Source organism: Camelina sativa, chromosome 18 (assembly GCF_000633955.1).
Source record: "Camelina sativa cultivar DH55 chromosome 18, Cs, whole genome shotgun sequence".
In the NCBI taxonomy this organism is placed as follows: Eukaryota; Viridiplantae; Streptophyta; class Magnoliopsida; order Brassicales; family Brassicaceae; genus Camelina; species Camelina sativa.
In genome coordinates this window covers 1943355-1958345 of record NC_025702.1, presented here as the reverse complement: position 1 = coordinate 1958345, position 14991 = coordinate 1943355, and the positions used below count along the sequence as shown (strand labels likewise).

At 33.0% G+C, this 14991-nt stretch overlaps 2 protein-coding genes across 2 annotated transcripts in view; one reads left to right on the top strand and one right to left on the bottom strand.

The window, feature by feature from the left end:
- Positions 1–4356, bottom strand: part of LOC104763064 (cullin-4) — a 6891-nt gene extending 2535 nt beyond the window's left edge. The window contains exons 1-14 of the mRNA XM_010486482.1: positions 3994–4356; positions 3472–3587; positions 3041–3387; positions 2625–2805; positions 2411–2533; positions 2035–2322; positions 1372–1497; positions 1132–1233; positions 986–1008; positions 880–913; positions 639–745; positions 480–540; positions 254–385; positions 4–165 (exon numbers count right to left, since the gene is read on the bottom strand). Coding sequence (XP_010484784.1) covers positions 4–165; positions 254–385; positions 480–540; positions 639–745; positions 880–913; positions 986–1008; positions 1132–1233; positions 1372–1497; positions 2035–2322; positions 2411–2533; positions 2625–2805; positions 3041–3387; positions 3472–3587; positions 3994–4237 — 2046 coding nt within the window. The 5' untranslated portion in view covers positions 4238–4356. The remainder of the gene's footprint in view (positions 1–3; positions 166–253; positions 386–479; positions 541–638; positions 746–879; positions 914–985; positions 1009–1131; positions 1234–1371; positions 1498–2034; positions 2323–2410; positions 2534–2624; positions 2806–3040; positions 3388–3471; positions 3588–3993) is intronic.
- On the top strand, positions 12809–14772 carry LOC104760278. Its single transcript, XM_010483180.1, has 7 exons — positions 12809–12916; positions 13062–13148; positions 13250–13423; positions 13540–13698; positions 13784–13837; positions 13916–14047; positions 14352–14772. The coding sequence occupies exons 1-7, from the start codon at positions 12809–12811 to the stop codon at positions 14745–14747; spliced, it is 1110 nt and encodes a 369-aa protein (XP_010481482.1). The 3' UTR covers positions 14748–14772.

Sequence of the window (14991 nt, the reverse complement as noted above, 5' to 3'; positions counted from 1 at the left end):
TTAGTTGAAAGGAGATTTTGGCCTAACCTTCAGCAGGACACGGACTTTCCCACAAGCAAGCGACTGCAAAGTCCTTCTCAGCTCCTTGTCCTCTATGCCAGTGGAATCTTTAATGTCTTCAAAGCTAAGTTTCATTGCATCGTTAAATAACATCAACACAACAGCCTGAGACAAAAAGAAAAGACCATGTTCAAGCAATAACTCGGGTAGACAGGAAAGAGGCTACAAAGGAAAAAGAGAAAATTCTACTGACCTGAAATAGGGAAACAGCCAGCTCCTTTTTACCTCTGGAGAAATCTGCCTTTAAAACACAGTGGCCTAATGAATTTTGCCACATTAACCTCCTACCACTGTACTTGCTTAAATAGAACTCTTTGAAAATATCCTACGAAACAAACAGATAACTTAGAAAAAAAGCCTGTAACAAAAAAGAATCCAACGAGGAAAGGAAAAAACTAAATAAGAACTGTTACTAAAACCTGATAGACATTTAGTTCATGAGGAAGCTTAACATCCATGGGTGGATATGTTGGCCAGTACCTGCAATAGACATGGAAAGTTAACAAGCTTTATATATACGCATGCTATCAAGCATTCTAGCAGTTGAATCCTGGATGAAATTAATACATAGTACATACCCTGTTGTTAAAACGTGGACACTCATCTCAATTCCCGATGGCAGTTTTGTTCTGGCCTGGGAAGATTGTTTGAATGACTCGTTGATTTCCTTAGACAATTCAATATCCTGAAGAAAAATTCAATATAACAGAGTTCAAACTCATTAGGACTATTGCACATGTACAAAATTCATTAAAGTAGGTATGGTGTAGGATCATTCAACAATCGACCAACATCTTTTCNCATCTGGATTGCATTTACCTGCACGCAGGAAACAAAAGAAAGAATTGGTCCACTACAACAGTATCAAAAGATTCGAGGAAACTTTACGGGAAGAGAGCAAGGAAAAAACGACGTACCTTAATACGANCTACCACACTCAGTCTTAAGCTGTAGGTAAAACCAAAGTTGGGGTCAGTCGGTAAGAACTACCGATATAGAAAACAAATTGTCGGAAAGGGGAAAACAAATTGTGGGAAGGGGAAACACCCAGAAAATAAATCAGTTTTTAACCTTAGAGATCATGGATTTCTCCGCATCAATTGAAGCACTCTTTCCCAAAAGGAGTCTCTTCGCAAGATCCTTTTTGTAGAATGCTTCAAACACATCTTTACCCTTTAATGAAAAATAAAAATCCATCAGCAAAACCAGTATCTAGAAGATCAAATAGCTGGGTTACAGACAATGCACTGCCTCAAAGCAGTGATTTACAGTGACAAAACACAGTACTAGATGTAAGAAATCAGAGTTAACCTGGATAAATCGGAACAAAACCAAGACTTTTTCAAGAGTACTCTCCAATTCTTCTTCAGAAGTACCCTTATTCCCAGCACGGAGCTTCTCGTCCAAAAACTTGGCAATAAGCTCAGCTGGCCGGTTCTGCAAAATAGACCAAGAGCATAAGATGTATATCAATTTGGCATGCATGCTAATGGACAAAATATGAAACTCTTATAGATTTAGAACAGTGATACACGAATGAGCAGAAAGCTAAAGTGAACTTTTTCAAGAGGCTTCTTGATATTGGATATAAAATTTTTTGCTCAAGACTTGAGCGACGACCAAATACTGGATAAAATAAATCAGACTATTTGGTCTACAAAGTGATGAATGCTAGCTAACATTACTGTAATCAGGTCCAGCGCCCACAAGAATACAGCACTTAATTATGTTTGAAAATTATGTTTGAAAACTCTACCCACTGCCCAAAGATGTCTCCAAATCATAGCAATACAGTACTTAATCAGTAACGAAAAATCTCTAGATTATAATAAAATGTAAACTCTTCAATTGTAGCATTGTAATTGAAGGTTGACATTTCCACAATAATCACTTAATCAGTCTGTTGCTTTTACATGAAAATAGAATTGTTAGCAAGAGACCCAGGCAATAATCAAGAAAATTAATATTTGATACCTGTCGAAGATTAATCAGATGCTCAAATGAATCTTTGATGGTGTTCCCAAATGATTCGTTCTTGCTAAAGCTCTCTTCCCATATTATGTCAAGAGAAGCCTTGAAGTCCAATAGTGATTGTACCATATCTTTATCTTTCTCTTCATCCATAACAATCTTCTGCCCAGTTTTCCGAACATATGCACTTATCGCCTGCCTCAGAGACTCAAGTGCATTGACCCTAGAAAACAGGGTTTGCATCCTCTGAAGGTCCTCAGTACGACGTCCATCCATTAACGTTGTAAAACCCTGGAGATGTTCATAAATTCAGCAAGACTACGAAAAACTAAAATTTGCTAATATGCATGCCGCCACAAGGATAACAAGAGAGTGAAACCTTATCAAGAACAACAAGAATATGACGCTCTAGAAGTTGCCTTTCAACAGCTGCTATCAATGATTTCCTGGTTACTGCATCTATGTAGAGTATGCATCTTTCATTCTCTTCATGCAACCTTCCCTGCACAAATCACCACTAGAAACCTTAACAAGACTATTAACTGTACTGCAGCTTATCATAAGGGGATACTAAATGAAGTCATGCAAGGCACCTCAACATGCTTCAGGTACTCCGGAACATCAGACTGCTGCATGTATTTCATTCCTTCGGCTGCATAGAATTCAGAAGTTCCTTCAAGGAAAGGTTTCTCAAAGCTATCCATATATATTCCCAGTGCAGTAAACATCTTCAAAAGATGGCTAAGTAGAGTCCTATTAACAGCTTCTGCTAACCTGCAGGACCAATATCATGGAGGAAATGTAAGCAGATTCAGGTGAAAATGTTATCCAAAATATATACGACTTACACTAGTGCTATTTTTCCTGAAAGTTTGACCTATACCTAATTATCTTTACTAGAAAGCCAGAAAAATAAGACAAGGTAAAGGTGGCTTTATGAAGAGAAATTCCCAATGTGACAAAATTAACCTCGCTATATTTTTGATAGGCCAGAAAGTTACAAAATCACCTTTCTTTTTCAATCATACTTAAGAGACCTTTAACAGTCCTCTGCTCAACTTCAGGGGCCAGTGATAGATGCTTCCGGAAAAGCTGCAGACCCATCTCCCACAATGAACGTACATTTGAGTTTTGTATCACATATTTTCTATCCAGAGTCAAGGCTATACTACGGATCATAAGCATCTGGTCACAAAAGTCTTGCCAGCATTTCTCGACAAGTGACAAGAAAACAGTGAGATCAGTGTTCTGCCCAACTAAAGATTGTAAAGCTGCAGAGATGTGTTCTTCACACTCCTTCTCAATCTGTTGGTAAAGCTTTCCTGCCAGCTTATGCATGCAAAGGTCATCAACAGCCTAACAAAACAGTCACCATCTCATCAGCACGGCATCTACAGATAGGAAAAGAAAGGAAGCTAGTAAATTTGCAAGTAGCCTAACCTGGTAAAGGCTCTCGAAGTGAAAAGAAAATGGTTTTTTGAGGAATATAGCTCTGATAGCTGACTGCAACTGTTCCCATGTAGTCTCCTCAAAGTTCTTTGGTAGAGTTGGTTTGGCTTCATATAACAACAAATGGTATAATCAGAAACCCTTCAAATGATAAAAAAGAAGGTAATAACAAAGATTCCGGATCTTCAATAAGCTAGATCGGGCTAGACAAACAGATTCATACTTGACAAAAAAAAAAACCAACAACTCATCCACATCAAAATCATCAGTCACACTCAATTCTCCACTGTAATTTAACAGCAAAACCCACACAAAAAATTCCCATCAAATCGCTAGCTTATATGAAAACCCTAGAAATTAAGAACCCTAACAATTGTACCAGAGAGTAATATCGAATCAATCAAGAGCTTCGATTACATACTAGACTAAAAAGACCCCCCAAAACAAATCCTAAGATTACTCGGAGAAAATCCTGAAGATTACGATCAATGAGAAATTGAAATCGATCGAAACCTTTATTAAGCTTGATTACAAGCTTCTTAGTAGGTTGAGGCAGTGTAGCTTTCTTGCGAGAGAGATTAGCGGCGGCGGGAGTTGGATCTTCCTCCATGGGAAAGCCAACCTTGTCGGCGGCGTTAGGGTGTTGCGGGGAATGGTGGAGGTCGTTTTTGGCCTTTTTCATGGGAGGAGAAGAGTAAGAAGAGTCGTCGGAGGCAGAAGCGGCGGAGCAAGTAGAGCGTTTGGTAGGAAGAGACATGAAAATTGTGAGACGAATCACGAAGAAGAAGAAGAAGAAGAAAACATAATCCCAAAAATAAGAACCCTTTTCTCTCTACCAAAAACCGCACTGTGCACTCTCGATTTAGACCCGACCCGAGAAAATTTAGATTATTTCTTTTTTTTCTTTTTAATTATAAAAAATGGTATTTCGAAAAATGGTATTGAAAAAAGATGTATCGATGAAATTCTGCCTAAAAATTCATATATAACAAACTAGTTTCCAAAATGTCAATAATACACTATATTTATTTATATCATACAATATCAAAATATACCACTTATTTAAAAAATATTATTAATGATAAAAATAAAAATGTACTATGATATTCAAAATTTGTCTAAAACATTTAATAATTAAATTCTAAAAAAATTTTAAGTATCTACTAAATATATTTCCTATAAAATAATATGAAATGCAACTAAAAAATCTCAAAGATTAATGTAATTTTTAATCTCTTTTATATTCACCTTAATTTAAGCTATATTGCTAGGTTAAATTCTAATGATTTCCTCTTTGTAGTAAAATTTTTGGAAATTGAATATCATATTATTGTTTATATAAAAAATAATTAAATTACAAAATTATGAATTAAATAAATATTATAATGATCTTTATATAATTATATTGGATCACAAGAACTAACTATAATGATGAATATACAAAAAAATGTATTACAAATTTTTTGGAGGTAAGAGAGAGTTAAAAAAAATTGATTTAATATTTTTTTGTCAATGATTTAATAATTCTATTATAATAGTTTATTTTGTTAAAACATTGCATACTTTTAAAAATAAAATAAATATACATTAATGAAGATGATTTCTTTAGCTTGATTCCTTCATTGGGCTTTGATCGAACTTAGTATTGTTGAATCTCCATTGATAATTGTTTTTCACACCCACCAAAATTTTATTATACATATGTAATTGAAAATTGAAAAGGGAAAAATGTCATAAAAATCCTCAACTTTTAAATTTGGGACTTTTTAATCACCAACTTTTTGTTGACTTGACCATAAAATAGCAAAGTTTCGTTGACCTCGTCATTTTAGGTACGACGTTTATTAAATCTTTAATCTTATAAAGAAAACCCCAAATTCTCTCTATAATACCAAAATTTCTTCTGCAATCTCTCTATTCCGATGAGTTTAAGTTCAAGCTTTGACACATCTGGTTGCATTGGTGAGTGTGGTGTGTCATCGATGGTGTAGAGAGAATTTAGGGTTTTCTTTCTAGGGTTATGTATTTGTGAAATTGGAATCGGTTTAGGGATTGAGTGTCTTCAATTTGGTAAACGATGTTGTTTTTGGTGTTAAAAACGTGGTTGTTTATGCTAATCGGTAGCAGATAACCTGCAATTTACTCTGTTTTTTAGATCTTTAACAGAGAATAAACGACGTGACTAAAATGGTGAGGTCAACAAAACTTTGCTATTTAATGGTCAAGTCAACGGAAACTTTGTGATTAAAATGACATCTTGAAAGTTGGTGATTAAAAGTCCTAAATTTGAAAGTTGGAGATTTTTTTGACATTTTTTCCAAATTGAAAATAATAAGAAGACAAAGAAGGAAGGAAGAAATACATTAAAAAAAAAACAAATTGAACAAAATATAATGTAAATCTAACAAAATATATAATCACATTCTTACCATGAGTTTTGAACTCATGCAAGAACATAAACAAGACAAAGAAAATATTTAGAATTTGAGATATGGTAGATGATGATGTGAGAATGATTATTTATAGGATTTCAAGAGATGAAAGTTATATTTCTAAAATAAATTAATTAGAAGAGTTACAATTATAATATATAGTTTGTTTGAATGAAAATGAATGGAAAAATAGTCAATTCTTAATTTATGTAATTTCAGTTACAATTTAGTAGTAAATTGTGAACTTAAAATATAGATTAATGTACTTTCTTACATTTTAATTTAATTAAAAATAAATATTAATTTTTAAAATTAAATGCTTAATGGCTCAATAAGGAGAGAGTGAAATATTACTTTTATGTATCTGATTGGCTTAATTTACATGTATATAATTTGAGTTGTTAATGATCTTAGGATTTTCTTCTAAAGTCTATTGTTACTTGAGTTTTGGCTCGCAACTGCGTGTTAAAAGGGAACATAACATTTGATGGGAAAAATGAAGAACAAGAAACAAAGATCGAAATTTACAGTATTTCGTGCTTGGTACCATAACAAGATACGAATAATATTTGATTGAATATAATGACTTTGTCTACTTGGGAAATCTTTAATACACCTATTAATTAACGGTTGATCAATTTATGAAATGTTATCATGTTTTGTTTTCTTATTACATGCTTTTTTTAAAAACTATTTGCTGAACATCTATAACATTGCAAATCTATCAAAATCATATGTTTTTGATGCAGATAACGTTTTTTAAAATTTCACATAAACAATTTAAAGTTTTTAACTAATTCATTTTTTTAATCTGTCTTTTTTTTTAACATCTTATGAGAGCCAAAAACGACTTAATATAATTTGTCAAAGGGAGTATAAATAAGAGGCAAAAACGTAAAAGAAAGAATTTTCTATTTTTTTTGTCTTTTTTTCCAGACGTATAATGTTACGTACTACCTAAATTGGTTTCTAAAGCAATAAGATGAAATAAGTAGCAAAGGCACTTTATATAATATCATGAAGTTCATCAGTTTTCAGTTCTCACTCCACTTCGACTTCTTCATCTTCAATCTTTTTTTGCATATGACATTCGAGGAACCACATGTTGAGGATCCCATCCCCGCGAGGTACTTTTTCTAGTTCTCCTCGTTCTCTTCCTTCTGATCATTGCTAGCAGAATCACTTACTGGTGTATCACAGGACGTAGAGAACGAAGTAATTTACTGGTTTCTCCTACGCCACAAGATATTGAAATGGTGTGAGAAAGAACTTCATAATTCTAAAATAAATCAAATTTAAGATTATGTTTTTTGCTTTTCAGACATTGTATCATTGTAATTGCACTACAAGAATAATATGGTATTGCAACATAAATTTTGCAATATTCAAGTTCGTTCCAATTTAGTAACATATTTTACAATCTTTTTGCAATATTTTTGCAATCTTTTTGCAATGATTGATATACATCACAATATTATTGTGAATTCACTGCAAATTTATGATAAAAAAAGCAATCATTGCAAACTTTTGTGACCGTTTTGAAAAATAGCATTTTGCAATCCTTGCAAACCTGTGAAAAATGGCTGCAAGTTAGCAAGAAAAATCAACGATTGCAAATTATAGCTATTTTGCTAGAAAGTTATGAGAATAATATAGTAACAAATGGGACACTTTTTAACTATTATTGACAAAATTTTAGTATAGATATAATTTTTCACAATTTTTCGTGCTTGGTACCATTACAAGAGTCAAGAGGAGAACAATAGTATTTGATTGAATATAATTACTTGTCTACTTGGGAAATCTTGATCATGTTTTGTTTTCTTATTACATATTTTTTTAAACTATTTGCTGAATATCTATAACATAGCAAATCTATCAAACTCATATGTTTTTGATGCAGATAAAGTTTGTTAAAATTTCACATATATAAGCTTTTAACTAATTCATTTTTTTTAATTTGTCTTTTTTTTAAAGGTCTTATGAGAGCCAAAAACGTCTTAATTTGTCATAGAGTACAAATGAGAACCAAAAAACGTAAAAGAAAGAATTTTATATTTTTGTCTTTTTTTCCAGACGTGAAATGTTACGTACTACCTAAATTGGTAACTAAAGTAATAAGATGAAATAAGTAGCAGAGGCACTCTATATTGCTTCCTCAGAAAACTTTTTTTCATCTTTTTGTAACAAGTTCATCATCAGTCGTCTATTAACCACTCAAAAGAGTGTTCTGTCGGAGAAGGGTTAGGAAGCTCTATATTTGATAGTCAGCCTGTGAGTTCAGGTATACGGGTCGGGTCGGGTCGGTTTTTCGGTTATTCGGGTATTCGGGTTTTCAAAAACTCCACCAATATAACCGAAGAAAAAATCGGTTCAGGTTGGGTCGGGTTTTGGGTCGGGTCGAATGAGAATTAGTCTTGGGTTTGTCCGGTTTAAATCTTAAAATCGATTGAAATCGGTATAAATTCGGTTTAAATCGGTTAAATTACGGTATATTTCAGTATAATTTTATTTTTATTAAAAAATAATATAAAAAATCGGGTTTCGGGTCGGTTCGGGTCCGGGTACCGAACTTGATTTTCAATCTTTCCGAATTAAACCAAACCCTAAATTTGGTTGAACCGAAACCCGACAATTTCGGGTCGGGTCGGGTAAAAGTTGCAGGCTGAGTTGGTAGGTAGAATTGAAGATTTACTATTTGATCTGATCTTGGATTTGCAATCTTCCCGCCTTCCTGGTTGTAGCTTCAATTTTCTTTAAAAGCCAAGGTATTCTCAAACATCTCGGACCATCTTCTCCCATGCTGATTATAAGGGGACCCATTGGTGTCTAATTATCAAACCAGAACCAAGCTTTCGCTTTTCGCTCCACTCCCAACGTTACATCTGATGCGAACTTGCGAGCTAGCCCTCTTAGCTTGAGCAACGTTAAGTCACAAACTAACACTAAACTTTATCAGAGTTTAACAAAATCTTGATTTAATAACAACAGATTCTAAGGGGGGTGTATTCAAACCATGATTTTGGAGAATTTGATGGGTTTTAGGAAATTTAGAATTTTGATAGATTTTAGGGAAGTTGATATGATTTTTCTGTAAAATTCTTTCAAATCCCACCTAAAACCATGAGATTTGGATTTCTGTATTTTTAACTAAACAAATCCTCTCAAATCCTCCAGAATCCTAAAAATCATTAAAATCCAAATCCACAAAATTGTTTTGAATAACAGTGGATTTTAAAGTAGGTTTTAAATCATCAGTTCAATAACAGTGAATTTTAAAGTAGATTTTTAAATCATCAGTTCAATAACAGTGAATTTTAATATACTTTTTAAAATCCATAATTGAATAACATAAGATTTGTAAATTTTACACAAATCACTTAAAATGTTAAGTTGAATACACCCCCCTAAATAACATTTAAAGTATTTAAAACTCTATTCAAATCTTAAACCAATATCTCCCAAAAACAACTTTTCCCAACTCTTCTTTTTTGTCAACACAATAACGACAAATAATTTCTTTATTGAATTTACAATCTAATAAGCTTAATAAATATTCCGCTCTTTGTTTATTTTCTTCTTTTTTTTTTCTGGTCAAATTTTCAAAATATATTAAACCATAATGATACTGTATTCCTCCCAGTTTTTATATATTTACTATAAACCCATAATTTTTGCATATAATGTTTTTCCATAATCGTTGTAGTTAGAATATATAATAAATACATTACCTTAAAAATTCTTTCTTAAAGTAGTCAAACATAGTGATTATATTGCTTGTTTTAAATAAACTGTAATTATATTGCTTTTCTCTTCTAGACAACGTAATATGTATATAAATAACAGTCTTCTCAACCTCGAGAAAAGAAAAGTAGTAAAATGTCTACAGAAATTATAATGGCTCTTATTATGAATCTTTTACTTCTTTTGTTCTCAGCAGCCCTAGTTCGTTCCGGTCACAGTATGTTGCCTCTCAAGTCTTTTAAGGTTAGCTTTAAAATAAGAAACTTGTGAAACACGTCATGGATTAAGTTCGTCATCGTCTAGTTTTCTGTTTTTATAACGTAACATCTGTTGTCTTGTTTATATTTTGTCATAGAAATCTTAACTTTTTTCTGGGGCATTGGCAGATAAGTGGAAATGTAACGTACGATTGCTATTTAGACAAGAACAAGAAACCCTAAGCTTTAACCGACTAAAGCTTGAATAGAAAGCAAAACGTAAAGCCCAAGTAAAGAGAACCGTAAAACCAAAGCCCAACTAATTAAGAAAACAAAAGGAAAGAGAGAAGGCACACTGCATCAATATCTTTAATACCTCTGTTAATTAACGAAATTTTTGATCAGTTTATGAAGTGTTATCATGTTTTGTTTTCATATTAACATGTTTTTTTTCTCACTGTTAATTTTCTGAACATCTATAACATCGCAAAGTTTGTTAACATTTCACATATAACTTTTTAAGTTTTTCACTGATTCATTATGATTTGTCTTTTTCTTTTTAAGGTCTTATGAGTTATGAGAGCCAAAAACTGTCTTAATTTGTCATAGAGAGTACAAATGAGAGCCAAAAACGTAGAAGAAAGAATTATATTTTGTTTTTGTCTTTTTTTTTCCAGACGGGTAATGTTGTTACGTACTATCTAAATTGTTTTCTAAAACAATATATAAGATGAATTAAGTAGCAGAGCACTCTTACATAATTTCCTCACAATTTTTTTTTTTTCGAGTTCATCAGTTTCAGTTCTTACTCCACTTCTACTTCTTCATCTTCAATCTTTGTACGTAGATGATATTCAAGGAACCACATGTTGAGGATCCCATCTCCCCGAAGTACGTCTTTCTAGCTCTTCTCGTTCTTGTCCTTCTAATCACTGCTTGCGGAATCACTTGCTGGTGTATCGCAAGACGTAGAGAACGAAGTAATTTACTCGTTTCTCCTACGCCACAAGAAATTGAAATGGCGTGAGAAAGAACTTCAGATTTCTAAAAAATAAATCAAATTTATGATTATGTGCTTTGCTTTTCAGACGTTGTATCATTGTAATTGTAATGTAATTTTTGTCTAAAATGCCTATTTAGTTAAGTGTAAAACTTGTGTGTTTGCCACAGAAAATAAAAAACTTGATTCTTGTGTTGAAAAGCTTAAGGGTTAAGAGAGAGAGAGAAACAGTTTTAGCCAAGAGATAGGGTTCATTAACCTAATTTTTACAACCATTTTAATCTACTGTGATTTAAAAGGAGATCGTGGCTCTATTACCTAAGCTTTGAAACAGAGTAGGTGCCTCATCATTTGCATCACCAAATTCTGAAGTGATGGGACTTAGAAGCTTGACCCTTCTTGTTGTTCCCGTAGCTCTAAATTTTTTAAGATCATATGTATCGACAAAACTTGATATGTAGCCAATCGAACTCCTGTGGAAAGAATTGCAAACTTGAACTCTAGTTGAATTATTGCTAATGGTAATGTGGACGCATTTAAAGGCTATGTGGATGCGGCGACTAATGTTTGTGGCTAAGACTGGATTATCTATGACCCCCTTGGCAATGCTCCACGTCGATTCTCTGATGCACAAAGGTTTGTCTCCTTGGCTCTTGCAGCAGAGGCTCTCAGGCTACAAATTGCTCTGTTTTCATTGAAGGATGATCCGGAGTTCACCACTAGCATAAACTTGGAGGTGTGCTCGCATTCCCAACTACTCTCATTATCTCCCTCAAATCAAAATCAAGCTCTAAGGAGCTCAAAGCTATCCTCCATTAAAGTGGTTCTTTTTTCTCAATCGTTTTCAATATCGTCCCTCGTTTGGACACTGTTGTAGTTGATTCTGTTATAGGACCAGTTTCCCTTCTCAGAGCACTTGGAACCAGATCAGAATAATCTGCCCGGTATGTGAATGGTACAAAGGAGTTTGGTTCCCTTTTTCAACTCCAAAGTACTCTTTCATATATTGACTTGCTTTTCATAATAGGCTGTCAACTGGAGACAGACTCAGCAAATGGAACAGGGGATATCTCGGATTGGCTGCGTATTTTGTAATGAGGAACTAGAGACACGGGACCATTTGTTCTTCTCCTGTCCCTATTCCTCACAAATTTTGTTTTCTCTAGCTCATGGCATTCTTAGCAGTAGATACACATTGAAATGGAGCTCAATCACTACCCTCCTTCTTGACTCTTCACAGCCACGTCTGCACACTTTTACACTAAGGTATGTCTTCCAAGCTTTGTATCATAGCTTGTGGAGGGAGCACAAAGGACGGCGCCATGGAGATCCTGCAGTTCCGGCTCACAAAGCTTATTGTCATCGACAAAAATGTCTGGAATAGGTTCAGCACAATCATACAACTGGGCAGTCCGCGGATTACAATACTGTTGTAGTTGATTCGATCGCAAAGTCTGCATTATTAGCAGCAAACTCTTCCTCCTTTGGTGGAGGCCGTGGAGTGTAAACTTCGTTTATCTTTAATTCAGTGAGGTTGTTCTAAGAAAAAGAAAAAAAAACACTTGACTAAAACGTCTAAAACACTTTTTCCCAAAAACTCTTCTTTTTTTTTTTTTGTCAACACAATAGTTTTTTTCTGGTCAAAGTTTCAAAATATATTAAGCCATAATGATATTGTATTCCTCCCAGTTTTTATTTATTTACTATAAGCCCATAATATTTGTAAATCATGTTTCCATAGTAATAGTTGTAGTTAGAATATATTAATATAATATATACATTGCCTTAAAATTCTTTGCTAAAATAGTCAAACATAGTAATTATATTGCTTTTTTAATAATCTACAGTAATTATATTGCTTTTTTAATAATCTACAGTAATTATATTGCTTTCTCTTCTAGACAACCTAATATAAATAACAATCTTCTCAACCCCCAGAAAAGAAAAGTAATAAAATGTCTACAGAAATTATAATGGCTGTTATTATGAATCTTTTACTTCTTTTGTTGTCAGCAGCCCTAGTTCGTTCCGGTCCAAGTATGTTGCCTCTCAAATCTTTTAAGGTCAGCTTTAAAATAAAAAACTTGAGATACACGTCATGGATTAAGTTCGACATCGTCTTGTTTTTTTTTTGTTTTTGTAATAACATCTGTTGTCTTGTTTATATTTTGTCATAGAAATCTTAATTTTTTTATGGGGCATTGGCAGATAAGTGGAAATGTAACGTACGATTGCATTGATATTTACAATCAACCAGGGCTTGATCATCCATTACTCAAAAACCACACAATCCAGGTGCGTAAATGTTTGAGAAAATTTTCTCCTATGTACATAATTACTTTCCTAAAATGTGAATTTAAATTTCACTGTATGCAATATTCATTTTTTTTTTGAAGATGAAATCATCAATTTCGAGATCTGAATTTAAAAATCCAACTGACAACGACAAAACATATAAGAAGAAAATTAGATGTCCAGACGGAACCGTTCCTATATTAAGAAATTCAAAAGATTACATAACAAACCCACAATATTTTCATCCCCTCTCACAGAATCGCCCTGAAGCACATGTAAGCATTTATCCCCTCTCCTAATTAATCAATCTAATAATTTTTAAAAAGAATCTATACTTTTAAATAAAAATATATACACACATTTGTATGTCTTTTTACCTGGTACTTGGTAGATTGCTGGAGTACGGTCAAATAATGGTCCATTTCGTGGTATAGAAGCTTGGTTTAATGGTTATGCATTAAACATCAGCACAGATGAAGCCTCATATAGTGAAATATATATAGGCAGTGGATCGGATAAAGAGGTCAATTTTATCTCAGCAGGTTTTATGGTACGTTTTTTTACATTGAATTGGTTTTTTTATCAATTCATTAATATTGGGTTATATACTAAACTGTGCAAGTACTTTTTGACAGATAAATCCAAGTATATTCGGTGATGGACGTGTTTGGACATATGGATTTTGGCATGTATGAATTCCGTTTATTGTGTATACAATGTCTATGTTGAAATCCTTAACATATTAATAGTCAACATGGATTTTATAGGGTAAAGATGGGAAAGGATGTTACAATACCGTTTGTCCAGGGTTTGTTCAAGTTTCGCATGAGGTTCCCTTAGTCGAACCCTTTGACCTTAAGCCAGGAGTCCCTGTCTGGTTGCGTTGTTCCATCTATCAAGTATTTTCCTAATTTAATATACAATTTCCCATTTTTTTACTAAAATATTTTAAGGCTTTTTTAATTTTCATTAGTTGTTTTTTCTTCTTTTCCAAATGTTTATGCAAGTTTTATACATCAGTCACTAAGTTTTTTAACATAAACTTAGTGACTGATGTATTTGATTATAATAGTATAACATGTGTAGTAACATGTGTAGTATGCAATAAATACTTTGCTTTTACAGTAAGATGATTATCAATTAAATTTAATGCCCTTTTTATTAATGCATAAATTTATTTTGTCTTTTTTGATATGTAAACAGGATAAACAAACAGAAAACTGGTGGTTAACATTTTTGTCAAAACCTAATGTAGATATTGGTTATTGGCCAAAAGAGTTATTTAACCTTATAAATAATGGTGCAAATGTCGTTGGAGTTGGAGGTGTGGTTCAGGCTTCTCCTTCAGGTTCAAGCCCTCCGATGGGTACTGGTAAATTTCCAACCGGGGACCGAAGAGCATCAGCAATGTTTACAAACATTGAAGCCTTAAATTCCAACTATGAGCAGCGTAAAATCAGTTCTTTTCATATGGAGAAGTTGCTAGATAGTCCAAATTGTTATGGGCTAAGAATTGGTACGGTAAAACCATTCCATCGTACTCTACTCGGTTACTTTTTCAATTATGGTGGCCCGGGGGGAAACTCTTGTGGAGTTTGACATTGCAAATGTAATTGTTAAAGTACCTGAGATTTAATAAAATTATTCTAAATTAAAAATATGAAATTTGCATACACTTACGATCTTTTTTTTGGTTCTCAAGCTGTCCAACTTGACTGCTAGCAGTCTTAATTACAATATATATATATATATATATATATATATATATATATATATATGTAGTCTAGAATTATACAAAATGGACAATAATCAATAGATTCTACTCAAAATTAATACACATGCA

Coding starts and splice junctions, on each gene's coding strand:
- LOC104760278 (XM_010483180.1), top strand. CDS start 12,809: ATGTCTACAGAAATTATAATGGCTGTTATTATGAATCTTTTACTTCTT. Junction 13,149..13,249: donor TCAAAAACCACACAATCCAG/GTGCGTAAATGT, acceptor TTTTTTTTGAAG/ATGAAATCATCAATTTCGAG. Junction 13,838..13,915: donor GGACATATGGATTTTGGCAT/GTATGAATTCCG, acceptor TGGATTTTATAG/GGTAAAGATGGGAAAGGATG.